Raw genomic sequence first — 27903 nt, 5'->3', positions numbered from 1 at the left:
TCGACAGCAGAGCTGTGCCATTAAGACAGTCTGTGCGGCTCACAAAGCCTAAGGTACTTACTTTCCAGCCATTTAAGAAAACATTTTTGCCAACCCCTGATGAGGATTATTACTGGTCACTAACAGGTTAGTGGTTATTAGCTTGTTTGCTCAACTAAAGCGTTAATGAGAAGGGCAGGAACAACTTTGCTAAATTAAAACAGCAGAGCTCCATGTGGATGGTCTACGACTTTGCAAAGTCTACCTTTAACCCGGTTAGAGGGGTTAGAGGGTTCACGCTGCAGGATGCCTGCATGCAGCAGTAGCTACAGTACCCCACTACAGGCCAGGGCCCTTGCCAACCCCCCACGAGTGACACGCACAGAGACGCATGCCCACAGCACTTCTCCCCTTTACCCTTGCTCTTCGCTCGGCCTCGAGGCGCTGCATGATGAGCATGGTATCCACGTCATCGTCCTCCTCCTCCTCGTCATCCTCGTCCTTCTGCTTGGACTCCTGGAGCCTCTTCTGGAACTGCCACTCCAGCATGAGTTTCCGCAGGCGATCATTTTCCTCTGCGCTGCGCTCGGGCTTATTCTGGAGCTCCTGGATCTCCCTGCTCAGCATATCCACGATGTGCATCTGCTGCTGCTTCTCTAGCTTCTCCCGGGCATCCCGCTTCCACGGGTCTGGGGACAGACTATCTCCTGAGGACAGCTCCTCTTTGCTGACTGTAATGTACTGTAAGTCTCTGCGCTCAATCGTGCGGGGCTGCTGCTGGGGCTGCAGCTCCCGAATGACCGTCTCTTGGGGCCTCTGGAGTGTAGAAGGTTTTTCTGGCTTCACATGGGGGACAGTTACAGGAGAAAACGGGGCTGGGTTCAGTGACTGGGAGCGCATCTGGCCCAGCTTCCGCTCCTGCTCACGGCGCTTCCTGTCCCGCTCCTCCTCTAGACGGGCCTTCTCCTTCTCATACCAGCGCTGGTGCTCCTCCCTCTTCTTCCGCTCTGCAGCCGCCACCTGAGCAGAGGCAGGTCCTGTCTGGCTGGCAGGAGGTGGCGGGAGAGGCAGGTCTGTTGGGATCCCGTCGAAGTCTCCGGCGTAGTGCGTGGGGGGCGGCGGGGGTGGTGGGGGCAGGTCAGTTTGGACTGGCTGGGAGCCAGCCACAGGCAGGGGCTGCACAGCGGCTGGCGTCTTCCAGCGCCCAGGGCCGCTCTTGGTCAGAGTGGAAGCGGGGGTGCCGGCCTTGGAGGGGTGGTCCAGGTGCTCTTGGCTGGAAGTGCTCGAGCCCACTGAGGAGCTCTGATGGATCCACATATCGCTATCAGACTTGCGATCCAGGACTGCCTCGATCCGATGCCGCTCTAGTTGGTAAGCCTTATCCTCCCGAAGCTCCTCCTGGGAACGGGTAACACGCTGGAAAAAGCAAAAAGGAAAACTGTTCTATTTCAGCTGCTTATAAAAAAACTACTAAAAATTCATAAATATCTTATCCTCATGGAGAACACATTTTAGGGAAATTATTAGGTGAGTGTCAAACAGAGGCTGAGACTGTCCAGCTCTGTGGGGTGCACGATGCGGAGGTAACATGTTGGGGATGGAGAGCAGGTGCAGTGAATTTCTTTATCTGTGCAAGAGCTGTACTTCTGTCTGCAACACTGGCAAAAACATACAACACACAGACATCCGGGTACTTTCTGGACAAGTGGGGCCTTCCCCACTCTTTGACGATGCCCCTTGCATGCATCTGCACTGTGGTTCCTCACACAGCTGACTTTCAAAGGATGAATGTGTTTGGTCTAATTACATGAATAGCAACAAATTTACTTCTCCATAGTAAAATTCTGAGTAAGAGTAATGATCAAATCATAGCCACTGGAGCCACAGTTCCACCAGCTGATGACTGGCTTTGGGGACACTGTGACAGAACTGGGCATGCGCCAGGACAAGCTATGCACCTGGGTGTCTCTGTTCCGATCTTAGAACAAAACACAGTGCTATAAATCTGCTGGACATGAACTTCTGTGTACGTGTGGAAGAGACAGAAATGAACCCTCTCTTCCAAAGGGCTAGTCTAGTCTGAAGTCTGCACAACAGCATGAATAAAAGTAGTTTAATTTGATAGAAATGATTCACCAGGATGTCAACTTTTTTTTCCCCTGTCCTGTTAATGTGTAGAAAGTGAACATGCAAATCTGGAAAATAAGCTGTTTCCTTTCCTTAAAAAAAATCAACCAACAACAAAAAAATGAAATATCACTTGAAAAAACAGTGTGATAGGAAAATGGAACATTTATTGTCCACGTTTTGCTATGGCTTCACTCTGCACACAGAAATGGCTTCCACATCACCGGGCCATCTACAGATCCTCAAATAAGGTGGGGGACGGGGGCACTGAAGACTGGGTGGCCAAAAATCTACATACAACTTCTGACTTCCCTCAGCACCTACCTACTAACAGCCTACTGTTGGCTGGAAGCCTATGGACGACACAAACGGTTGTGAGCACATATTTTGTATGTCTTACTAATCTACTGTGTTCTTACAATAAGCTACAGAAAAGACGTCATAAAGAAGCACATCAGGATGAGAAAATACATTTGCAGCACTTGTACTGAAGAACACGTGCATAAGAGTGGACATGAGTCCTTCAACTCATGGTGTTCAAGAGTCAACCGTGTCAATACACCTGCTGTTCATAGAACAGACAGAATTTCAGAGTTCAGGCCTCAGACTGCCCATCTGCTCTCCCTCTGCTGCAGTTCCCAGGGACTCCCAAGTCACTCCTCTGCTTTCCTTGAAGACTCATTTAGGTCCTGTGCACCCACCACCCCATCTCTCCATGGATCCCCTGGCAGGTCCTATCCTAATTCTTAGTCATTTTGAGATCCACATCAACCCCTGGACCTGTTTCCTGACTTCTTCTAGAAGTATCCTCTACCTCCGAGGTCAGGCAGAGAAAACAGCAGACACATACTGTGAATGTGGAGCTTGATAATGTTATTCCCATGCAACAGGAGAAAACGTGTACATTATATCTTGACATAGGGGAAGGAGATGCCCCTAAGGGTAACAACATATGCGAGAGGAGGCAGGGCACACAAGCACTTCATTGTGAAATGAAGTCTGGAGGAAGGTCTCTTTTCCCAGCTAACTCCAGTTCACTGACAGAGCTGGCAGATGGGTGGAGGAAGGCATCCAACGCTCCCAGAGAAACTGGGCTTGTGGGGGTAATCAGACAGGACAGACCTGTGGACAAGGCAAGACGACACTTCCTGCCCTCTGAGAACCATGATTCATGCTGCCTCCCCACAACTATGACCTTTCCTCTGTTCCCCTGGCCTTCACGGCTCAGCTCAGCCCCATGGCAATCCCCAGGCTCCTCTGACCACCGCAGTTAAAGCACCACATCCAGAATTCGTTATACAGGACTCGTATTTGTGACACAGCCTAGACTGCACCTCTTTCCTAGCATACATTTCTTCTCCCAACCTTTTACAATGCAAAGTTATCTTTCTAAACAGAACAACACATCTGATAATGTTCTGCAGCTCACCTACCCAGACTGACACTCCCTTCTCCACTAACTGGGATGAAACCCAAACCCTCAGCTTATCACTTCAAGCATTGGAATGTAGTTCCAGGCTGCAAAGGCCTGCCACAGCTCCTGGAGCCAGGTTCCTGCACATCTCCGAGCCCTCTCCCTCAGTCTGAAAAGCTCTTCTGTTTAGAGAGCTGTCATGTAAATGTAACGCGGGGGGGTCCAGGTCCAAGTCCCATGTAGATGCAAGGGCAGTTGTGTCATTCGGGCGGACCCAGATCTCCAGCATGACTTACTACACTGAACTGACTTTATTGTCTCATTTCTCAACCACATCATTAGTTTCACAGGCAGGGACCATGGTTAGGTCTGTGTCCCAGCACTTGGACAGCTGGTACAAACAGAAAAACACAACATCCCTCATTTCTCACTCCTTGAATTGGGGATCCTGCCTCACAAACTCTAATGAGGATGTCCTATTACTAACACTAATCTAACATCAAGGAAACAAAGCATTGCTCTTCACATTTGTATCCTGCCTCTCCCCTCTTACTCAGCAAACCAGGAGACCAGCAAAGAAGACAAGGTAACGGCTACAGTGCTGCCTACAGGGTAACAACCATATATCTGAAATCATTCAGATTTCACCCTGTCAGAATGGTTTATCTTTGAGGGCTGCAAATGTTCGTGGGATCCTCCTCTCTAACCTGAATTGCAATACTGGAATGATTACTGTCCATGTGCATGTGTGGCTTCTCCTCGTAATTTGGCCACTGGTTCTGAGGAGGAGCCATCCGGTCCTGGGATTTGGAAGCTGGAAAGGTGAAATACTCTCTGGTGTATGTCTGAGTGGGGATGGGGTAAGCCTCAGGTCTAGGAGGAGGGGTCTGTTCCTGTAAAATGAGAAGAAGACAGAAAAGTGAGCTTTTGGCACAATTTGTGTACATAGATTAATTTCCAATGATCTGTTTTAAAATATAGCAGATACATATATTTAAAACTGTGTTAAAAATTAGAAGTGTTTGATCCTATACTGAGAATAAAGAAAAACATTTTATTTTCCCCTGGCTTATTAATTTAAAGATAATTTCCTTATTATGTTAAAAATAAAGGGATCCCTGGGTGGCGCAGTGGTTTGGCGCCTGTCTTTGGCCCGGGGCACGATCCTGGAGACCCGGGATCGAATCCCACGTCGGGCTCCCAGTGCATGGAGCCTGCTTCTCCCTCTGCCTATGTCTCTGCCCCTCTCTCTCTCTCTGTGACTGTCATAAATAAATAAAAAATTTAAAAAAAAAAAAAAATAAAGCAGCACTCAGGAATTCTAAACACTGCTGATGTGCAAAGTGCAAGTTTTAGGAGATAATTCAGGTCTTCCACGGGAAGACTGAGTGCTCGCCATAGTGAGGATGTTTTTTTCTGACCTCAGTGCAGAGGTTCCCAGTGGAGACAGACGTTATCTTAGCTGTTGTCCCAGGGGCGTACGCGCTTTTCCCTCCAGGGCTAGGAGGCTGATCTGTTGGAAAGAGTCAGGGAAAAGACAGTTTAGTATTAGACAAACACTCGATGCAACATGACAAGAGCTCTGTAAGGGTAGTGACCATGTGTCATGCATCTTCAAACTGCCAGTGAGGAGTTAGCGCAGACACAAAAGTAGGGCATGTGAGAGACGAAGGCTCATCAGACCCACTCCCCGCTCTTGAATAATTGGAAACCAGAGCTGCAAGGTTTCATCTACAGACCAGGGACTGGCAAACATTTCTGGCAATGGGACAGATAGTAAATATTTCAGGCTCTGCAAACCTTGTATGTGTTGCACATCCTTCTACTGATTCTTCTTGTTAACAACACTTTAAAAGTATAAAAACCATTTGAGCTCCCAAGGCAGTCTGCCAACTCCCGCTAGAGACAGTATCAATGCGCTCGGCTAGGGCATCAACTGAATCCAAGGTTTTCCAGCTTAGTTTTTATTTCCTACTGGAAGAACATTACTTTTGATATGTCTCATGAAAAGCACTTCTCAGGTAGCCAGTATATGCAGATAATCCTACTGTTCTGATAACTAAGAGAGCACAGGGCGTCCCCTTCACGCTGTGACCGTGCTGTCTTGGGACAAGAGTGCAAGGCCAGGAAAGGAAGGGCCAAAGCGATCCCGCTTACTTGCCACGTTGGGGCTGGAGCGGTGATCAGCCCGGTTCTTCATCAGTCTGTCATCGCCAGGCAATTTCTTGGGTTCAGTGTATTCTGCCCAAGGCAGCTGAGGGCTCTCAGGTGACCCGTTTTGAGCTGAATTATTATAGAGCTCGAAACCTTCACTCTTTGGTCGGGGTTTACCTGAGCCACGACGGTCTGAAACTGTAATCAAAGTGCATTCAGGCTCTCTTCATTTGTTCAAGATTTTATTTTAAACACTCTTATTTAGTCTTTAAAGAAAGGTGATCTACAAATATTTAAAAATTTCATAAGACCTTATTTTTAGCCAAAGAAATAAAGTAATTTTTAACCTAAGAGTAAAATCTTTCTAGAGAATCTTAAAAGCAACATTTAACTGGCCTTGATGGATAAAGGTGTTCTTTCCAAGCTTATTTTCTCATAAAGTTTACCTGTTAAGTCCTAAGACTACTTTTAAAGCAACTTTTTAAAAGTAAAACAAATATACTTCTCTCACTTTCTAAAACAGATTCTTTCAGCACCTGGCACTGCCACCAGCTAGGTGACTGTCCACTCTCTACTTTGGCTTCCTGTCTCCCTGTGTGGCAGCCTTGCTGTGTTCTCTGTTCTAACTCACAGTCAGGTTTGCTTCTTGGAAACTGAGCTAATGTCATGAGCTATGACATTAGACCACCAATACGGAATGATGTCATGAAAAAAGTAAGAAATGCGGATTCAAGGCCTAGGCTACCACACAGGGTTGTGTTAAGACATGCTTTTTGTTTATTCCAGTAACGGTAGGCCCAAGTTCTCAGAAGCTGTTGTATTACCATCAGGTGGACCTCAGGTCCTGGACTTTAAAGCTACCAGGACACTGACCTCAATGGAGAAGACAGCTCCATCAAGACCAGATCTGGCGGCTGTGCATAAAGTTAGCCAAGTAAAGGCAAATATATATTGATTTAAAAGGTAATAGGAGTCCTAATGTTTCTTCCCTATGATTTCTGAACTAATCCTCTTAGAAAGCCCTACATTCATATTGGTTTTATTATGAGATTTTTGATGTAGATACAAAATCATGGTTCCCACTAACAGGTTACCTTATCTAAATAAATGAGCTTTTAATTTAAAGTGAAGTCCATATATCAGGATAAACGTGTTCTGCACACAATACTGGAATATGTATTCATACACACACATAGACCTCGTTTCAGTAGAGAATTCTACTTGTTCTTTGAAGACTTTATAACATGCATCACCCACCACTACGACTAAGTGCCCAGTGCCAGGGGGATGGAAACCCTCTCTGGTGGCCGGCCAGGCCCACAGGGCCCCTGGGGGCAAGGACTCAGTGAATGACCACGTGGCCAGAAGGTCAGCGGCCCACCCTCATTGCTTTTATTGGCTACATCCTGCGCGTCGTGCTGAATGAAGCGCCTGTGTCCCCAGCTGGGATAATGAAAGCAGTAACACCTAATCCACAGAGTTTTCGTGACTACGGAGAAGGTCATGACCGTAAACTGCATGGCATGCGGTAAGTGATCAGCACAAGCCAGCTATTATTGGCGATAGTAAGAGGAGGTGGCGGCATGCGATTTTCCACAATAAGCTCTTACTTCTTTGCATCATTGGGGATGGCTGATTGAGCAGCGTGGCGAGGCCGTGATAAATTGCTCCTTGCTTTGCTACTTCTAGTGTCACCACAGAACTTGTTCTTGTCATGAGCTCTGCCGCCCTAGGAAGAAGCGAGCATCACAAAGGTAAGGAAAGTGAAATGTAGTGCTTGCTCTCACAATGCTGGCCTGTAACCAGAGCAACCATCGGCAATTCTGAGGAACAGTCTGACCTTCGGACACATTACCTACTGCTCATTCCCTTCTTTTAAAGATTAACTAAGCATACACCTCCTGTTATCACATTAAGAACAGTAAGATGATACTCAGAAATTCCCAGGGCATGCTAAGATTAGGGTTTTTTTAAGCTTCCAAGAAACTGCTCCAGACCAAAATACATATTTATAATCTGGTAACAAATGAGGTGTCACATACACCGTTTTACATTTAAAAAGGTGAACAGTAAGGGCATAGCTTCCTAGCTTTATTCTTTGTCTTCCGATTGCAAATGTGCAGTATCCCTAAACATGTTAACATCGAGCTTTAAACAACAAATACATAAACGATACCTTTCTTGAGAGAGTCCTACCAGACTTCGTCCGTCCACACTGAGGAGCTGGTCACCCGCAGCCAGGCGTCCATCCTGTGCATACCCAGGTAGCACGTATTTTGGGCGGTAGGGACAGCCAAGGGCAAGAGGTGGAAGGGGAAAGTCAATAGTAAGGAAGCTCATATTTGTATGTCAGCAAGCAGTGTACACGGTGTGCTAGGACTACAAGCATCCGTGGGCACACTGCAGGCCATCTGTTGAATAGGACATACTGAAAACTTACAACTTTAAAAATGATACTAACCACATCTGCAGCACCGCCTTTTACAACAGACTTGACATAGATTCCAAGTTTATCTTGACCAGCACCCTGAGCAAAAACAAGGAAACACTGCTTGACAATGCATAGTAAAAAATACAATACTCAGTAAAATAAAACAAAAAATAAAATTTGCACAAGGATAATTGCAACACAAGTTCTGATTTTTGGTTTCACATGAAAATTAGTACTAAAAAAATCAATACTCTATTTGGTAAACATAAAGGAAGGAACAGGAAGTGTACGTATTTTATGTTTCTAAATGAACAAAAAGTACTCCTGAAAAATCAATTAATAAACCAGCTGATGAGAAGACTAAGACCTGGAATCCTAAAGGAAATTCAACATAAGTTCTGAGAGCCCTAAGTGAGCTAAAGCTACCCTCGTGATGTATTAATACACTATTAATCACTTTAATGTAAAAGTCATTTACTAGTGTTTTTATATTCCAATATTTACATATATCCCCTTATTCTTTCCAAAGCTATATTTTAAAATTTAAAACAAGAGGAAACATCTTGTGGCATACAGGAAGGGGGACTTAGGTAGTCCTAGAACAGTATGTAAAAAGTCCTCTGTATAGATTCAATGTAAACGTCATGCACTATAACTTGAGGTGAACACCGAAGCCAGGAGCCCCAATCCACACGGATGCACACCAGCTGTACTTCATGTTCTATCACCAGAGGACAAGCAACTGCTGTGAAGCTGGTTTAAGGAACACATGCAACTCTTGTACAGAAATCACCAATGTTCTACTTGGATATTACAACTGCAACCTAAACATCAAATGTGGATAATTATCGGAACAACCTAAGGAAGCAATCGCATGCGTGGAATCTCACTTTTATTACTACCAATGTTCCATAACGGAATACATGTTCCTTAGCTCAGGGTAACTTCAACAGTTACAAAGTACTGTGTCATAAAAGCAAAAATATAAAGGTATCACAGAGAGTTGTAAAGACCATGATTTCAATAAATGACTTAATTGAAAGAGATTTTCTACAACGCTTTGGAAGCACATCATTTCTACTTGAGAACTCTTCACTTCACCCTCTTGCTCACAGAGCAGGTCTGGCGGGACAGTCTGGCTGCCAAGCATGGCTGAGGCCATCCCCACTCTCCCCTCAGGGCAAATCTAGCATGAGCCACTGTTTTGGACTAAAACCATCTATTATGTATCTCGTTATAAAAAATGGTATAAAATGTCTCAATTTAACAAAACTCCACTTCAGGAAACAGTATGTTTCAAATTTCATGTGGTTACATTATCTGTGAACTGAATTTATAAAAGTTGTCTACAAGATAAAAATCAAGTCTCCTCTGTGAAGCTCCCCACTGGCCTCCGTTTTCCCATCCCTCCACTCCCATGGGTTCCTCGGTGTCCATCTGTCTGTATCCGGACAACTCCCGAGTCCCCTTGCTACAGCTCTGCACAGTGCCAGACATCCAACTGCCTCCCATACACATGCCTGCCCTGCAGAAATCATCCAGCACTTCCAATATAGCAGGACAACCTATGACCTGTACCTGGTCCTTCCGCCACACACATACAAGCTACAAAAAGCACTGAGACAGTTGGGGAAGCTTGTACTTTTTTGTAAATTTGAAATGTCACAATAAAAAATATATATAGTAGGCCCTCAATAAATGATGACTTTTCTATATTTTAGCACATCACTTAGCAAAAGAACAACAGATAAACCTCTGACCCAACTTCACTCAGGCCAATGCTGGGTTTCTTTGAACCCAGGGACCTAACACGCACTCAGGGAAATTACTTCTAAGGCAGCCTCCACCCCCAACCCTATCTGTTACAAGGTACAGGGAATTCCCTCACATGTCATCTAATTAAATCATTTCCTCCATATATTCTATACTTTTATGTAATCTGTGATTGACTAATTCAACAACTCAGCTGTTTATTTTTTTAAAGATTTTATTTTTTTTTTGTTTGAGAGAGAGAGAGAGAGAGAGAGAGAGAGAGAGAGAGAGAGAGCGCGCGCGCATGTGCACAAAAGCAGGGGGAAACACAGGCTTCCCACTGAGCAGGGACTCTGACGTGGAACTTGATCCCAGCATCCTGGGATCATGATCTGAGCTGAATGAAGGCAGATGCTCAACCACTGAGACCCCAGGCACCCCCAACAACTCAGATGTTTAAATGACAATCTCACTCACTCAACAAATAGTCACTGAATGCCTCCTTACACTGTCCTAAGCCCTGTACGTGCATCCATGAAGGAGACAAATGCCCCCTTCCCTCACAAAGCTTACATTCCAGAACAGTCTTCTCTGTACCTAATAATTTTGACTGGGGCACTGAAAATCCCCCTTTTCCTTTTCTGTAAATGGTACATGGTATTTCCTTACACCTAACACCTGAGGCCAGATTGTTTCCTCAAAGGCTCTAAGAGCATAGCCACCTGTTTCCGGAGTTCTCCATCGGGCTAGGGAGAAGCAATGCTCGTGGCGTCTCAGGATACAGTTTCAATGTCAATGGTGGGCACTGACATCTTCAGGATGCAGTACAGATTATAAAAATTGTCCTTATCAGAAGATACTCAATTACTACCATATTTGAAAAGAAAAATGTTTACCAGTAATAATAAAATACTTTTAGTAACAGTGAAATAAAAAATTAAATACCAAATATATACATTCTAAAATAATAAACCAAGACCTCTCCCTTCCTGATATTCTTTATAAGAAAAGATTACTATTAATAATGGAAAAAATAACATTTAGACAAACTGTAAGAGAACTCTTTTTCTTTCTAAAATAACAAAATAGAATGATAAAAGAAAAAGACAAAAATACAGTTTTGCTTCTCCCTACACCAAGGCCCTGCTCTCACACTCTCTTTTGTCCATCAGTTAGCTTCTTTATCACAATTCTCACTCTGGGAAGAGGGGGATGGTTCTACCCTCACCATGAATAGTAGCTTTGCTGCTATGTCCCTTTATGCTTTTAGCCTCCTCGTTTAGAGGAGGAATCACACCCCCGAAGGGAGCTGCCAGGCCCCATATCCCACGACCATTTTACATTTTTTTCATTTTTATTTTATTTATTTTTTTTAATAAATTAATTTTTATTGGTTTTTGATTTACCAACATACAGAATAACACCGAGTGCGCATCCCGTCAAGTGTCTCCTTCAGTGCCCGTCACCCATTCACCCCCACCCCCCGCCCTCCTCCCCTTCCACCACCCCTAGTTCATTTTCCAGAGTTAGGAGTCTTTAATGTGTGGGAAATATCAGAAAGGGAGACAGAACATTTTACATTTTAGAGAACTAATACATACTTACATATGGGAAACTCCATATGAATGGCAAACAATATGTAAATATCCTGAAACCCTGTAGCACCTTTAGATAGGCAGTTTCATATCCTTCATGCAATGTGATGTTTACAAAGTCTAAGTTTACATATTCAAGTACAACTGATGATGTAGTGTAGACACTGGACAGCATCGTGATCGTCACACCTTCAAATTTCCAGTGTAAATCTCATAACAGTCCTGGCAAGCACTCCTTGTGGCTATCCTGCCGGCCTCCCCAAGCACCACACCCTCTGAGCCCCTCTCATGATACACGGGGCCCGATCCAGATCGTCCTTCCCATGACCCCATTCTCCATCCTGTTTCCGTGTTCTGGCCCTTGTTTATGTTGTACTTTCCACACAAAATGTCTGATGCAATGCGTCTGCCAAAATGCTTTTGTCATTCAATTCCTGGGCTCACCAGCTACCATTCACCAAGCCATAGACCTTCCCAACATCCGCACAATAGAAGCTCTTCCTCACCTCTCTGCCCCAGATGGTTACTCTGTCCTGTGCTCCAACTGTGTGATAGTATGGGCGGCTCTCCCCCCAGTTCCATTCCCTGGTCGCTGCCTTCTCTGCTCCTCCTATATAGTCAACTCTCTACTCTCAAACCTACCATGAGACAGTCCAGAATCTTACTGAATGGACACGTTAGTATTAGTGGGTTAGGAAGCAGCAGATGCAGCCATCACACACTGAACTGGTAACAAACACTGGTAACACTGAAACTTCACTAGTTTATAAAATTGGGAACCCTCGGCATTTCTGACTACAGCACTACATGTATTGTTTTGGAAGAAGCACTCCAATCCATTACTGTCAGGTATGGATGATGAGAAAGGCACAGCATTTAAGAGATGCTACTATCTTCTCACATGATGGAATTTATCTATGTTCTAAGCTACAATCACATCTTTAATTCCAAGTTCAATTTATCCACGCATTTCCTAGTCAGAAAAGGAGGTCTTTGTCTTAGGAATTACAAGACAATCATTAGAGAACTCAATTCCAAACACCCAATAGGCTTCTAAAAGATCCTTTTAAGGTTGGTCATACAATGGACTTTAATTAGGTCACTAATGGTGAATGATGAAATACATTATATATATATATAGAAGGGGATATACCAGTGAAGAATGTAAATCTAGAATATTCTAAAGAAGTATCCAAGCTTTCACTGATATTTGAATCCTACTAGTGTAGTGTCAACCTTGCACTACTTACCTAGAAATATTCTTTATCTAAAAGATTCACTGCTTAAATTTCTATAAACAGGTTGCCATCCTGCTAACCTTTTACCTTTCTGTAAACACATTCTCTTTAGTGACCTACTCCACTGGATCTCCCTTCGCTCCTTCCACTCTGGTCCCTTCCCACCTCTGCTTATTTGAATCCCATCTATACTTCATTTGCAACTTCATTTGCACAGGCATAAACCGGTCATAAAAAACTGCAAGTACAACTGTTACACAGAGAAATTACCAGTTCTACTGGTAATTATTTTAGAAAAACAAAATTACAGACAGATACTCAGAAATCAAAGAAGTCTAAGAAATTTCTAACTACACACACACACAATATGGGTAGTTACTTTCAACCCAAAATATCACATCTCTCGGACCGACTCTAAGGGACCCACTGTCTCCATCTGGCCACAGCAGCCCTGGTCTGGAATGTCCACCTTGATAGGCTGGACAGAAGGGCATGGAGGTGCTGCTTTGCCCCTGCTAACTGTCGCTCCAACTGGGGCCAGATCAGTTCTTGTGAGCACCCAGGCAAACTTACCATTTGTCAACCTACAAGAACTCCTTAACATTACAGAGCTCTCACTACCTGCCCCACTTCATCTGAATAAAAATAAGAATATTATACACTATGATAAAAACTGTATAAAACAAAATTTTAGCAACATTTAATCACTTATGTCTTATTTCTGAATAATAACGCACACACTAACCTAGCCTAGGAAAACTGCATTTGTATGGCAAATCCATTCTTTTTTTTTTAGATTTTACTTATTTGAGGAAGGGGAGAGAGAGAGAGAGAGAGAGGGAGACAGACACCAAGCAGAGGGGCAGCAGGGAGCCCAATGGGGGACTCGGTCCCAGGACCCAGACATGACCTGAGCTGAAGGCAGATGCTTCACCCTGGGACAGAGTCCCCCAAGCACCCTAAGTCTACTACTTTTCTAATTAAGACAGGAGAATGGGTCCAGGAGTGTTTTGCTGCTAAGTACCAATGTAACACATCTGTCAGTAAAATAATGTAAATATGAGCAATATAAACATTAACTGAAGCCAATTACGGAAATATAAAGAAACAGCTTTTCAAAAGTTGGTGGAATGGTATTAGACACTATAAAACTGCTGTCAGATACGGCAGCCATAAGCCACATGTAGCTATACTGAATATGTGGCTGAAATGTGGCTCATCCAAATTGAAATGTGTTAAGTACAAATTATACCCAGATATAAAAGCTTTTTTATGGAATAAAGGACCTGAAATATCTCATTAATTACTTGCATTCACTACATGTTGGAATCATAACATTTCGGATACATTGTATAAAACAAAACATTATTAATTTTTTTCTTATTTAGCTAATACAGTATTTAAAATTACCTTGATGGTGCACACATTCTATTGGACAACACTACTCCAAAACTAGACTTTTCATACTATACATTACTAGTAAGCACAGGTACTAGCAATAAATTTACAATTAGGCAGATAACCAGGTAAAAAACAGATTTTACCACAATATAATATATAACGTTATGCAACCTGGTTTCCAACCATGGGAGGAGTAACCACAATCATTAAAACATAAAAGCTAAATAACTTTAAGGATTACTTGTTTAAAGCTACCTAAACTGGCATTTGAAGATATTACTGTATTTTTAGTCTTTTATTTGTAAAATTAAAAGATTAATAAGTTGGATCATCTAGAATTATCCATTACCCATTTAAAATCAACTTCTCTTTTATTTTTAATTTTAAAAAAGATCTTATTAATTGGAGAGAGACAGAGAGAGAGAGAGAAAGAGAGAACAAGTGAGTGAGTGCACAGCAGGGTGAGGGACAGAGGGAGAGGGGGAAGCAGGTGCCCCGCTGAGCAGGGAGCCCAATGTGGGGCTCCATTCCAGGACCCCGAGATCATCACCTGAGCTGAAGGCAGACACTTAACCAACTGGGCCACCCAGGTGCCCCTCAAATTCCCTTCTAAAAAAGGGGCTCCTGAAAAGCAGTTATATATTCCAAAAGCATCAGGGATTATGAATTACACTAAATACAATTTTAGAATTTAATTAAACTAATGAGAAGCAAAGTTTTAAATGTCAAAAACACATTGTCCTTTCTGAAGACACCTGGGGGAAGAATATGGTGGTACGGTGCCCGGGCTGCTGTGTGGTGCCTGCCCTCTCCAAAGTCACTCCAGACTCCTAGAGAGTGGTCAGTGGTGACCGAGGTACACCAGCCAAGCTGGACAAAAAAAAGCAGAGAGCCACATCCTCAGTCCTTAGAAAAGCAATGAAAACGGAGTAACAGAGATCACCACATGTGTGGTCTCAGCATTTAAGGTTAAAGCGCATCTTGAGTTTGTTTCTCTCTCCTTGAAAAGGGAAAGAAGGGGTTAGGAGGGAGGTGGCATTACTGCGCAAGAGGAGGACAGGGCAGCGGGGAACGGGTTAGCGAGAGCGTCCCGGGCTTTACTTGGGGAAAGGGGCAGAGGAAGGCTGGCAGTAAGTTACCGAAACAGGCTCCTGGCTGCACCGATGGAGGCAGAGAAACCTCAGTTGCCAGGCGCCCGACTCTGCCCAGGACTCTCGAGACACGAGCCGCACGCCCAGGCGACAACCGGCTGCAGGGGCCAGGAGGCTCCGGACAGTCGGACAGACAGCTGGTCTGGGCGCCTGCTCGTGCACCTGCGGGAAGCCGGAGGGTGAGGTCCGCTCACCTCGGGCACAGAAACTCCATCAGGAGGAACCTCCACCTCCCACGCTCCGTGGCACACTGAGTGTGTGGGGGAGGAGAGATGACGAACAGCATGAAAACATCATTAAACACAATCCAGAAAAAAAAAAAAAGGCAGCAGGAGGAAGGAAGATATGCAGGCACAGAGTCAAGCCTATTGTTCCCAGGGCTGGAGACACAGTCCGGGCCCTTTACTGAAGGTTCCAGAACAATAGTGGGCTGGGGGACTTCAGAGCTCAGCGGTATTGAAAACTCATCAGGCTGTCGGTACAACACTTTGCCACGTGCTCCTCTCAGGGTCGGAAACTGCTTTACTTCTCACCAGACAAGTTCTCATTCATAAACTATCAAAATTCAGACAAGGGTTTTAAAAACACTGCAAAGCTCTCTTCTTCGTAGGAGTTACCTTAATTCTGAAATAAAACTCATTCTTGATACACATTCTACCCTCAAAGACACCAAAAGTTCACGCCAGGTGCTCCCTGACAGGTGCGGTGCCATCCACAAGTCCCCGCGTGGCTCCTGTGAGCCAGGCCCCAGGTCCAGCCCTGTTCACGTCTCTTGAGCATCACACACAAGACGAACACATCACATCTATCGTTTCTTTCTTTATAAAACAAAGGAAATGACCTGAATGGGGGGGGGGGGCGGGCGGGATTCTTAAGTTGGGTCCCTTGGAGAGGCTGTAGGAGGCCCGTGGATCCCCAGAAACTGCACGCAACACGTGGTGGTGTGTGTGGAGAGCAGGGCTTTCCCAAGGTTCTCACAGTGCCTCTGGGTGTGAAAGGAGTGAGATCAACGCAGGCGAGCTCCTGGCTTCTGCAGAAGCACTGCTCATGTGGGGACTGGCCCCTGCAGAGGTGTGTCCTGACTCCCCGGCTCGCTGAGAGCGGGCAGGGGAGGCTGAGGCAGTCTGAACCCTCCTCAGACCCAGCGCTCCACCAGTGATTCCCTGTGTCCAGCAAGCCACAGAAAGATCACTTCTTACCAAGAGTCCCACCGTGTGGGAGTATTAACACTTCATGTTCCTATTATGTTACGCCAGTGCTGTAACAAAACTCAATAATCCCATCAATCCAAGAAATTAGCACTTAGACCATTAGTATAAGAAAGCAAAAAATTATTCTTTTATATAATTTGCTATTTTGTATGTATGTATGTATGTATGTATTTGATTTGGTGCCGAAACCCGGGATGCTATTTTGCTTTTAGAATGAAAATATAAAACGTTATTTCCAAATTCATGAACAGCCATGGAGGGCACTAGTCATTTCATTCCACTTAATGGAAAATTATTTCTGGCACTTCCATGGAAGAAATGCAGTCGCACTGGATACTTTGAAAATGATTTTAAAAAGGAACCAAGAAGCTCCTGACTTCATCTTTCCGACTAGGTCTTTCCCATGTGGTGGTCACAATAAGGACATTAAAGAAAATTAAGAATGAAAGTCTCAAATTCTTCAAGGGACTTAACTGTAGTTCACGTCCAGATTTTACTTTTCAAACAGTGAGAACATGTTACGTTAATAAACACTGTTTGCACCATCTCTTTTGTAAGGCACGTGAATCTTTTTTGTGTTTAAAGCTAATTAAGATTTAAAAACTTAAAATCAGCAGAGTCCAAAAGAACAGACTAACACATTTTTAAGATACTACTCAACTATTCATTTTTAAATAAAATGATAATATATCCTAAGTACCTTTAAAATGATCATTTTTAGATTCACTTTTAGCAAAAATGGGTTTTAGAGACAGTAAAAGCCACCCAAAGTGCCCATGAGAAGTTACACCACTTACTCTCAGTAAGTTATACAACGGCAGTTGGTATTATTTCAAGCAATTTTCACCACACTGTGATCAGCAGGAGAAAATTTATGGGGTTCTTCCTTGTGCAAAAAGGGTATAGGAACTTTTTATTTTTTATGAACTTAAAGAATGTGCAACATTAAAATATAGCAACAAACCCCTGGGTGTGGAATCACAAGCTACAGTAAATGGTTGCCTCATGAGCAAGTTAATTATTGGCAGGTTTAAACAAGTTCTAATGGAAGCAGGAGCATTCTTGGAAGGATCACAGCTCAGAGTTTGCACAAGAACATCCACATCCACAACGACACCCTAAAGAAACTCACCACCGATCCTGTTCTTCCGACAACAGAGAACCACATTCTGATCTCAGGACTACAGCAACTTCTCCAACTGAGGAAAAAACAACTGTGTGCTTCCCTGGTTCTCAACAGCAACCCACACAGCTGGTCTTTCAGGACCCGGGTCGGCACAAGTCTGAGCTGGACGTCGGGACACTGTATGGCATTTATCAGCACGGACTGGAGCCAGTGCCACATTCAAGCTCTTACGTAACCAGTCAGCTCTGATTTTTGTTCATTTTGTACTTTATTAAACTTTAAAAAGAGCTAGAAAAATAAAGAGGGAATTGTTTGTATTTTAAAAATCCAAATTAAACAGGAAGCATCGTATTGTCCCACAGATGAGTAAGAAGGAGCATACTAAACTTCCCCAAAAGCAATGTTTTAAAGAAGTAAACTGCACACACATACTGTTCCAAATCATCTGGATTTCATAAAACTGAACCGCAATGTGGAAGGGGCGTCAGGGAGCTTAACATCAAAACATCGTCCAGGCTCACAGCAGCTAGCCACACACTAATTAGGAAAAAAAAAAAAAAAACAAAAAAAGACTGGGCCAGATACAAAGACCACAACAGCTTAAAGAGAAAACAAAATACACAGACACAAGTAAGCATTACTAAGGGTAAAGCCAGCTGGTGGGGCATCCAGGCTCCAGCAGCAATCAGGGAACAAGATGACAGACAGCACCGTGCGGCGCACACGCAAGATCTGCCCGGAGCTCAGGCATCCCATGGCATCAGACTGCCGAAGGACCTGAGCTGTGCCAGGGCAGGACGGAAGGGACAACTCCCAGTCTCCCAGTCGTGCTGAAACCCTTCCCCACCCTTCGCCCCAGCACTGGCCTGCCTTGTGCTTCACATACATTCTTGAAATCTCCAAAATAAATCTGTTCTATTGTTATAATTTATGCAGACCCACACTATGTATCAGCTACGGTGTTGTTTTAGCAAAAGTGTATAAATTAAAGGACTTCTTTTATTGCTGAACATTCCTTTCCTAATTCCAAAGACATTACAAAGAAACTGGGGAAAAACAGGTTGTGTGAAGCAAGAGGATATACAAGGGAACTGCAAGATTCGGGTCTCATTTCAAGAATAGGCACCGGCGCCCTGTTCATTCTTAAAGTGGCACACTGTCCAGTTCTGACCATATTCTAGACTATATTCTGTGAGTTCCTTTCTCTGAGCATCTCTGGCTCTCACTCCCTGACTTCCATACCCATATACTCAACTGTCTGCTGCACAACATATCCACTTGCCTGGCTCCATAGGCATCCCAGATCTCAAATGCAGCATGTTCAAAACTGAACACTTGACTCTCTTGTTGCCCAAATCTCTCCCCTGCCCCCAGCCCTGCTTTCGAGAAAGCCACTTCCACATGCTCAACAGCTGAAGACAGAACCCTGGTACATTCTACTGTTTCTCTGTCACCCACTACAGCCAATTCATTGTTTGCATGGAAAATTACTATTCAACGAATATGTATTAGCACCTACGATGCATCAGAAACTGTTAACCCTTAGCAGTGAACAAGACAAAGTGCCTGACCCCAGTGAACGTGCTCTACCTGCCTCCAGCCAGTGAACCGCCCACCTCTGCTGCTGCTTCCCAGGCCGAGCCTCTACCACCTTCCACTGGGACCTAATAGCTTAATTACTATTGGTCCTTCTGTTGGTGCTTCTGAGCCCCTCAAACTTGCAGGCTCAAAGGACGAACAATAAACTTTCAAAACCTCACTCTGATCCCCTTACACTATGTGAACCCCTCCAATGGCTACTCCCCGACCTACAGTAAATGCACAACCCCGTCAAGATGTCAGGGACTCTAAGTTCCTCTGGGACACAGCCAAATGCCCTCACTGGCCACTGCCCTACGGCTGTGTTCCCACTGAGGCCACACAAGCTCGTGGCCGCAGCAGAGGCCCCATGGTCCACAAAGCAGAGAATACTTGTCATCCAGCCCCTTGTAGGCAAAGTATGCCAACGCTGCTATGGGAGACAGGGCCTCACGCCCTCTCTCCCAGATGCACCTCTGCCATGCTTCCTGTGCTCCAGATACCTGGCTGCACCTTCGCCTGGCGCTCCTCTTCTGAAATTCTCTGCCCACCATCCTCCACCTGGCTAACACGCAGGCACCCTTGAAGTTTCAGCCTAAAAGGCATTTCCTCAGGAAGGCCTTCACTGATCTCCCTTCTCCTGAGGCGTTTAGACATCCAACACGTATCCCTGAATAAATAATGACCTCTTGATGTCATTCACTCATTGGGATGTTCTTTGCCTCACCCCTCAAGTGATCAGGGTATTTACTGATAAAGATGTTCTCAGTGGGAGAAAGGGCACAAGAGCCAAGTATACACTCAAGTTGTATTAAATCTACTGGATAAACTGATAAATTAACCACCTTAACATCAAATCTGGAATCTCTTCAAGAAATGTGTATCATTACTTTTTTTTCTAGTCTAACTTTATACTTTCCCTGTGGAAAGCATTTAAAAAGACCATAAACAAGAGTGTGGAAATCCCAGAGATGTTGGCGAGAACGCTACCTTCCCAGCTTACCCTCACGGGGCCTGCTGCGAGAGACAGAGAGAGAGTGCAACAGAGAGAGAGAGTACGAGAGAAAGAGAGGGAGAGCGCCCGTGAAAGAAAGAGAGAGCGAGAGGGGAGAGCACGTGTGCACAGGAAAGCAAGAGAAAAAGAGAGAGGGCGAGAGCAAGGGGTGTGTGTGAGATGAGGGCGGAGACACACCAGGTGCTCCCTGCCTCGGGTTCTCGACTCTGAGGGGAGGCCTGTGGCAGGAGCCACGCAGAAGGGGGCGGGAAGGAGAGCACACTTTTTTCAAGAATCAGGCATCGGCTAGTCTGCCGCAGATGTGACAGGAGCCGTGCTCTCCACACCAGCTTCAGGTGGTAAAAAGGTGATCTTTACAATTTCTAACCCCCTGTGTTGTTCCTATTCCCCATGAAGCCCCAACTGTATCATCCTACATCCAAATTACAAATACTAAAACTGGTGTTTTCCAGTTTTTTCTTCAAATCTCTTTTTTTAACATGTCAGTACACCAAAAGAAACCTGGAGACTGAAAGGCTAAAAAGTGAAAATTATACTCTATTTTCACACAACAGGCATTCAGTACTCTCTTAGAATAAATGTCACCCTAACAATTAGCTACTACTTTCACACTGAGTTTATTCTAGTATTAGTGAAACAACAAAGACCTCCTAAGACCACCATGTAGCCTGAAACTAAATCCTCCGTGTTCCCAACTTACGTGAGGCTAAGAGCAGTCAGTCACCACCGTGCTACCATGATTTCTGACCACAAGTTACAAACACTTCTGTGATAGCAAGGATTTCAGAGTCATTTCCATTTTTATAACCAAATACTTCCTCCTCATTACAGAAAGAACAGGGTCTTCCCCAAACTTCCCTGCAGGAAAGCATATACGAACAGAATACAGTCAGCAGAGGTGGGGGTGAAGAGCTGGTTGAGAGGACACGAGCACAGCTCTGTGGCCAGCACAGGGTGGGGGCGGGGGAGAAGGCCCCTAGACCAGCTGTCATCACTGGTCCTGGCTGAGCACCGCCACATAGAGACCTCCTCATAGGCCTCAGTTGAGGTCCTGTCCTCCATACTCACTCACTGCTTTCTCACTCCTTCTCCTGCCCCGGTCTATAGGAAGATGGAGGGATGCCACCTGGCAGTAAGTGCACTCTCCCCACTGCCCGTCATTAGACCCTTAGCAGGAAGCAGTCCTGGGGGAGATCAGAGGCCTTTGGCCAGTGCCCTCCCTCCCCTGCTCACCCACGGGCACAGGTATGGGAATCAAGGCGTGACTGTGACTTCAGCCCATCTCCTGGTTCTAACCGCCCACTGATACCTGGCTGCCTGGCAAGAACAGAGGCCTAAGGGGAGGGCAGGGGTGCTCATGTGGGCCTCACTGGGTACACGCCTGTCCTTTACACATCACCAGGTGCTAGGGAAAGGATCAAAGACGCTTACATAAATCAGACTTGAATCTTCAGAAAATAGGTAGTTCTCTACTAATAGCATAACTTTTTAAGCTAGAAAAGATGGAGGTGCTAATAAATGGTGGCCCTGCCACCCCAGAGGTTAGTACTTAATATTCCAACGAGTATTGGAAAGAAAATGTGTATATGTATACACACACACCAGAAAACATGCACGTTAGAGCTTTCCTGTATATCTTAGTGCAGCCAGGTAATGTATCATCCGGGTATTTTTTTTCCCTAAAAATGAGCATCTGATTCAAATGGTAAACAGAAAATAGTCCATGTCTAATACCTTTCCATTCATATTTCCAAATGTTTTGAGTTGTGAATTATTAAATTAGGACAGTCTGAAAATACGGCCCATGTGCATGACCCTTAACAGATGTAAGGGACTCTGGACTATGAGCTGTACTACCATACCAGGCTCTGGACCTACCCTCTTCTGGCCCATCTTGGGTGACCCCATGCTAGGCAACCCCCTTCCATCCACACCTACAAAGGCTCGCCTCGGCCAGCTGATTTCAGCTGGAATCATACCTGTGGTCTCAGGTTCTTCTATTCAACCTACACACCACGCCCTTTGCAGACACAGCTTCCTGAAATGTCCCTCCATCAAGTCCCTGTCATTTCTCTGTGGTGTCAATATACAGTAAAAACCCCTCACCTCTCGATCATGAGCTCCAGAACCACCAGAGCGCCACATCCCTCAGTCCACTCCTGCCTCGCAGGACAGGTTTAAAATTATGCAGACAGCCCTCAGCACAGCCCTGCTTTATGCCATCCCTGCTTGTTCCCAAGGACTTACACTAAGGACAGCTGGGGTGCACTTGGTTCACAATCCCCCCACAAAGAGCCCATGTGCAGCCCAGATGAAGGACATGCTCTCCAGGCCCCTTGGAAGAGACCACCCGGACAGGGAGCCACAGTCTGCCTGGGTGACACATGCCCAGTGATGCCCATGTGCAGGAATACTTGAGAAGGATGTCTAATGTCCCACCTCCGACCACGTGCGAGACCTCACTGTTTCAAACTCAGGAATCTCCTTTCTCCCATGCCTGTCGTGACACATCACACTCTGACTCTGCTCACTTCTCAGGAGCACCATTGGCCAGAAGTCAAAGTTACACTCCCTGCAACTCCCATTTCCAGAGCAGATGCCATCCTGCAGTTATGTGAGCCTGAGCACCTAGATACATTCGTGTGACACCCCCTCCCCCAAAACACAACTGCACGCACCACCTGTCCATGGGCAGCGAGGGGCTCCTGCGCACTCAGCTCTGGCCCAATGCTGCTCAACATTCAGGAATGCAGTGTGACAGTCCTCACGTCACCAATTGCATCCTACCTTTGCTGCCACGATGCTAAGGCCCATCCCATTTTGCTTCTTAAGAGTCACAGTGATTATTTCAGGTTCTTTCCTCAGAGGCTGAGCCTGAAGGATGAAAACAAACGTTTACTTTATGGCTGAAATGAAGTATATCTAGGTTAGACAACTCATAAGTTGACCTGCTGATCACACTCACTGTGGTAAATGGCACAGACCATGGGGGAACAGGCAACTGAACAGTAAAGAAGAACAAGTTGTACAGATACTGCTCATGGATTAACCCAGCAGAGGAAGTATCAATACTAAACTCAAGAGCTGTGAAGGTGAAACTAGTCATAAATGCTATCTAAATATTATTTGGAGAACGTAATTAATACAAAACTACACTTCCATTACCATCAGGTTAGAAAAATCAACCACAAAAATAAAATTAAAATCTTACTTTATTACCTTTCAAAATAAATTACTAGGTGTTTAAAGAAGAAATTTAAACTCCTTTTACACCATCTATGGGGAGGTCAGCAAAAGACAGTTGTAACCAAGATGATCCAACATCTGTGTCTCTTAGGAAAATGCAAGAGTTGCTGGATGTTAGACAACCCAACCGCGACAATCCCATGATGTGGGCAGTTCTACTTGAATCAGTGAGAAGCTGGTTCTTGAACTGATCCATAAACAAACAAACTGTCCACAAAGTTACATGTTATACACATGTCACTCCTCACACAAAGAATGAACAAAACAACAGAAAAGAATTACCAGTCATACACGTTAAGGGATAGTTTAATCAAATACACATGTATGAAGGCACATGGCCAACAGGTGGTAATTATATATGTGGGTTGTTAATCTAGAACTAAGATCAGTGAGAGAACATTTTAAGGAAATAAGTAAGATTAGATGACATTCCAATTTTTTTTTCTTTTAGATTAAGACCTGAAAGCTCCCAAGGAATCTCTGATTACATGAAGAAAATGAAGAACCTGTGATCCCACCCAAGAAGGTACTCACTGTCCTACAAAATCTGGGAGTTGGGAACTGCTGCCACTTGGGAAATCGCTAGTGAGGTCGAGAGAAGGTATGAGGGGCACATCCTGTATCAGTGGCCACATGCAATCAGCTCTTTGGTGGGACAGTGGCTGTCAGCCAACTCAGCTGCTAGAGGTGGACAGTATACAGCCTCCAATCTAAAGCAGGCTACTAAGTCATGACTAATAATTATTTGGAATTTGATATAAAAAATATACATTACATGATTTTACATTAAGTATAATATTTGCATAATCTATGTTTTCTCAGAAATTAGATATGTAATAGAGACACACAGCTCTGACGACTGATTAGTATTTTAGGGTGGTACTAGGAAGTCTCCGAAGCTTTAGCAGATTTCTGGCTGTTTCCATACACACACCACAATCTCTGCATCTTGGCCTAGGCACACCAGATATTCCACCCCTACTGGGAATCAGTGGACCAGTGAATAAATGGCCACACTGAATCACACATAATGCAATGACCCCCAACCCACTGGAACCTTGAAAGAAGTATTGGCACATGGGTTTGCTACTCTGAACCCTTAAGTGGGTTCAAAAATGAAAATGGCAATTATAGAAAGATATTTAGATGAACTCAAGAATGAAGTTCGAAAAGGAAAAAATTCATTTGTTTCTTTTTTTCTTGACTGATATGTTAATGAGAAATATGCCAGTATATGCAGTACAAGACAATTGTGTCTGCCATCACATTCTGGGGCACAAGAAAACATTCTTTGTTGTTTAAAACTCTCCACAGAGAGCAAAGCAGAATTTTCCATAAAATGTGTAAAGCTAGCAAACACTGAGACTGACTACTCTTTCAAAAGATACAAAATATCAGCGACATGATACGTTTTAAAAAAAGGTAGAACCAGCTATAAGGAGAAAATATTTCTACCAATGAAAAACATTTTCTGATAAAATTCGTAAGGCTATTTCATTAATACCTTCTTCAAAATATCTATTCACATTAAGGCTGGTATAGCTGTGGGTAGAAATATGCTTTATTTTTAAAAAATCCCATTTATTTATGGACACAAATATATATATATATGGCCTGGAAAAAATATATATATAAATCATGGTTTCAGATTTTTAAAAATAAAATTGGTATTTAAAGATGATTTTAAAATATACTTATCACAACAATGCTTACTATAATCAAGGAACGGGTTTGCATTACATTTTCAAATCGTAAGGAACACAGCTCTGTGTTCCACCCATCACCCTCACAATACTTGCCAGCTCCGTGTTCTCACGCAGAAGATGGCTCTCGTAATCTGCACCCTCAAAATATATTGTCCAAGTACCTGGTGAACGTGCATGAGGGATTAACCTGCAAAATCCTGAGGAGAAAACAAGCAAATGATGAAACTGAAAAGCATGTCAGCTATATCATCTTCAAGAAGGGAAGCAACATCACATATCAACGACCTGTGCCCTCCTTTCTCTACAACCCTTACTCCCTCTGAAAACTGAACTATCAGACACAATCACTGTTTGTTTGGGTCCAATGGAATTCAACACCAAGTGAAAAGGGAAATTGGTCTTCCCTCCTTTTTTGTTCCACAGCACATTCTTCCTTACTTGTATGAGAAATTACGGAATCACACTGTGAGTCCTCTCCTGCGGCCCAGGCTCCCCTCAACAACACCCAGGATGCTTTCCACAACGGGGACCGGCAACAACATGAGTACACACGGGCATGCACTGTCCCACAGCACACTCAGCTCCATGGTTTCCAGGAAGGCAGTATCTGCCCTGCAGGATGGACTCCTTGTGACTCTGTCCAGATTTCCTTACTTAGTCACTTAACATTTCTCACAAATTTTAGAATCACTGTATAATGTTTTAAGGAGTATCTTTGATATTCCCATCACGAACAAATGACATCTTTATAAAACCTAAGCTTCTCAATTCAAAATAAGTCATTCATGTAGTCAGATCTTATGTTACTCAGAAATTTCCTGACAAAGTCCTATCACATAGGCCTTGCACAATTAAATCTTCTCCAAAGCAGTCTCACTATTACTAGAAGCTACCATTTACAAGGAGCACACTGCGTGCCCGACTCCGCACGGCCTCAGCGCGGCCTGCGGACCTGGGGCTGGGAGAGCCCCAGATGATGCCACCTGCCACTCCTGCACTCTCAGATTCCACCAGTGAGGAAAGCTCGCCCGTTATTTTGGGGCACCTATAAGGTTTTCTTTGCAGTAAGGGAAAATGGAGATGTCACAAGAGTACAGTTAAAGATATAAACTTATCTTTTTTTTTTAAATCACTGTTTCAATCCATTTTCATTAAAACATAACCTACAACTTCTCTTTCCCCTGTTTGAGGGAATGATTACCACAATTTTGAAATGAACACTTTCTATAATCTTTTTTTTTTAGATGTCAGGATTCCACAATGAGGCTGGATCCCACATGAAGCAGACATTTTCTGCTTTCTTAGCTGAAGGAATGCATCTCAGATCAGGTATGAGTCTGTGCTGGTTGGTTTTATAGCCTCCTCTCACACAATCATGTTATAGGACAAACAAAAGGAATATAAACTGAGAGCACATAGTAGTTCTTTATTTGGCTTACAAAGAATTGAGCGTGAAGAATTAAAAACACTGATGTCATAAAAGAAAACACCGAGTTCTTTGTAAGTCTTGTAAAGGCATCTCTGTAATAGGCTGTGCTATCACCTGACACATATGGAATAAGGTGGGGACGCCAAGATCATGATGAAATATCACCTATGTCCTGAAATCAATCATCCAGGGGAGCCTCGGGGGAAGTCCCGAAGCAAACTCCACTGCCAAGGCAAGAGCTCACTCTTCCCAGCTTGGCAAGCATCTCTGCTACGGCACGCATCACAAAACCGACAGCTGTGTACACACCACAAATCACACACACGTATCTGAGAAATGCCAGTAAGTGAGCCTTCCCGTGTGTTCGTTCATAAGCCATCAGTGCAAAGTGCCGCTGCTGAGCACTCGATGCCCAGCAGCCCCATGCTAGGTGCTGAGAAGGGGAAGCCCGCCCGCCTGCCAGGACTCCAGCTCAACCCCAGAGAAAACACAGACGTGCGCTTCAAGTGATGTCAGAAAAACATCCCCAAAGAACACAGAATCACTTGTGGGACAAGTGGCTTAAGCGTCAGAAGGAGGCGGAGGTCTTGCAGACAAAGGGCTACATGATGGGGACTTAAGGAGATGAATGCTAGGGGGCACATGGAGCAGCGGGATGAGGCTGCCAGCCTGCCTGCATCCTGGGGGCGAGGGGCCAAGCTGGGGCAGGAGAGCCAGCAGAGGGGCGCAGCCTTGGGCACCTGCCACCTGGGACCTCGGGGGGCAGGAAGGGAGTGCTGCTACAGTAGCCCATCCATGGGTGTGTGTGTGTGAGGTGCCGGGAACACATGGCTGATGGCAGCGGGTCCGGGGGTGTGTTAAGTGGAACCCACACGGCGACCCATATCCCCGGGCTCAGTGCGGTGGTGGGGCAGCAGGAGGCACACTCTGCTGGGATGGAGGGTGGCCCTGACAGGAGTCCTGGCCCACTCTGAGGACAGCACTGACTGCTCACAAGAGGCAGCACTCCTGGCAGGGCTGCGGCCACACCTGCTAGTGGACATCCAAACACCTTATCCTTTCATTACGAGGAGCAGCCTTCATAAAATGAGAATTCTGAAGAAATCTCTTTATTGTAGCATGTGCAATAGCCATTGAAATTAAAAACCACGCTGACTAAATTTATATAGACGAACACAAAACCTTAACTTTGCAATTATTATTTTTGTTTAAACTAACTCCTGAATTTTGAATCTATTTTTCTATTCATCTGAGCTCAACGTTACAAACAAGTAGCAGACTGGGACTGAAATGTGATCTAATTTAAAAGTTTATGCTTCAGATGGAAGTGTTGTATGTGGAGGGGAATGA

The 27903-nt window shown here is 44.5% G+C and overlaps 1 protein-coding gene across 11 annotated transcripts in view; it reads right to left on the bottom strand.

Annotated features, from left to right (window-relative positions):
- Positions 1 to 27903, bottom strand: part of AFDN (afadin, adherens junction formation factor) — a 137251-nt gene that overhangs the window by 17573 nt on the left and 91775 nt on the right. For all 11 annotated transcript variants that reach the window (XM_055309919.1, XM_055309922.1, XM_055309923.1 and 8 more), the window contains 9 exons: positions 25218 to 25321; positions 22960 to 23046; positions 8136 to 8201; positions 7851 to 7924; positions 7285 to 7403; positions 5678 to 5872; positions 4942 to 5033; positions 4228 to 4413; positions 397 to 1395 (listed from right to left, as the gene is read on the bottom strand). In XM_055309919.1, the coding sequence (XP_055165894.1) occupies positions 397 to 1395; positions 4228 to 4413; positions 4942 to 5033; positions 5678 to 5872; positions 7285 to 7403; positions 7851 to 7924; positions 8136 to 8201; positions 22960 to 23046; positions 25218 to 25321 (1922 nt within the window). The remainder of the gene's footprint in view (positions 1 to 396; positions 1396 to 4227; positions 4414 to 4941; positions 5034 to 5677; positions 5873 to 7284; positions 7404 to 7850; positions 7925 to 8135; positions 8202 to 22959; positions 23047 to 25217; positions 25322 to 27903) is intronic.

Source organism: Nyctereutes procyonoides, unplaced genomic scaffold (assembly GCF_905146905.1).
Source record: "Nyctereutes procyonoides isolate TBG_1078 unplaced genomic scaffold, NYPRO_anot_genome, whole genome shotgun sequence".
NCBI classification, from domain to species: domain Eukaryota; kingdom Metazoa; phylum Chordata; class Mammalia; order Carnivora; family Canidae; genus Nyctereutes; species Nyctereutes procyonoides.
The sequence above is the reverse complement of the archived record's forward strand: the minus strand, read 5'-3'. Positions and strand labels throughout refer to the sequence as shown.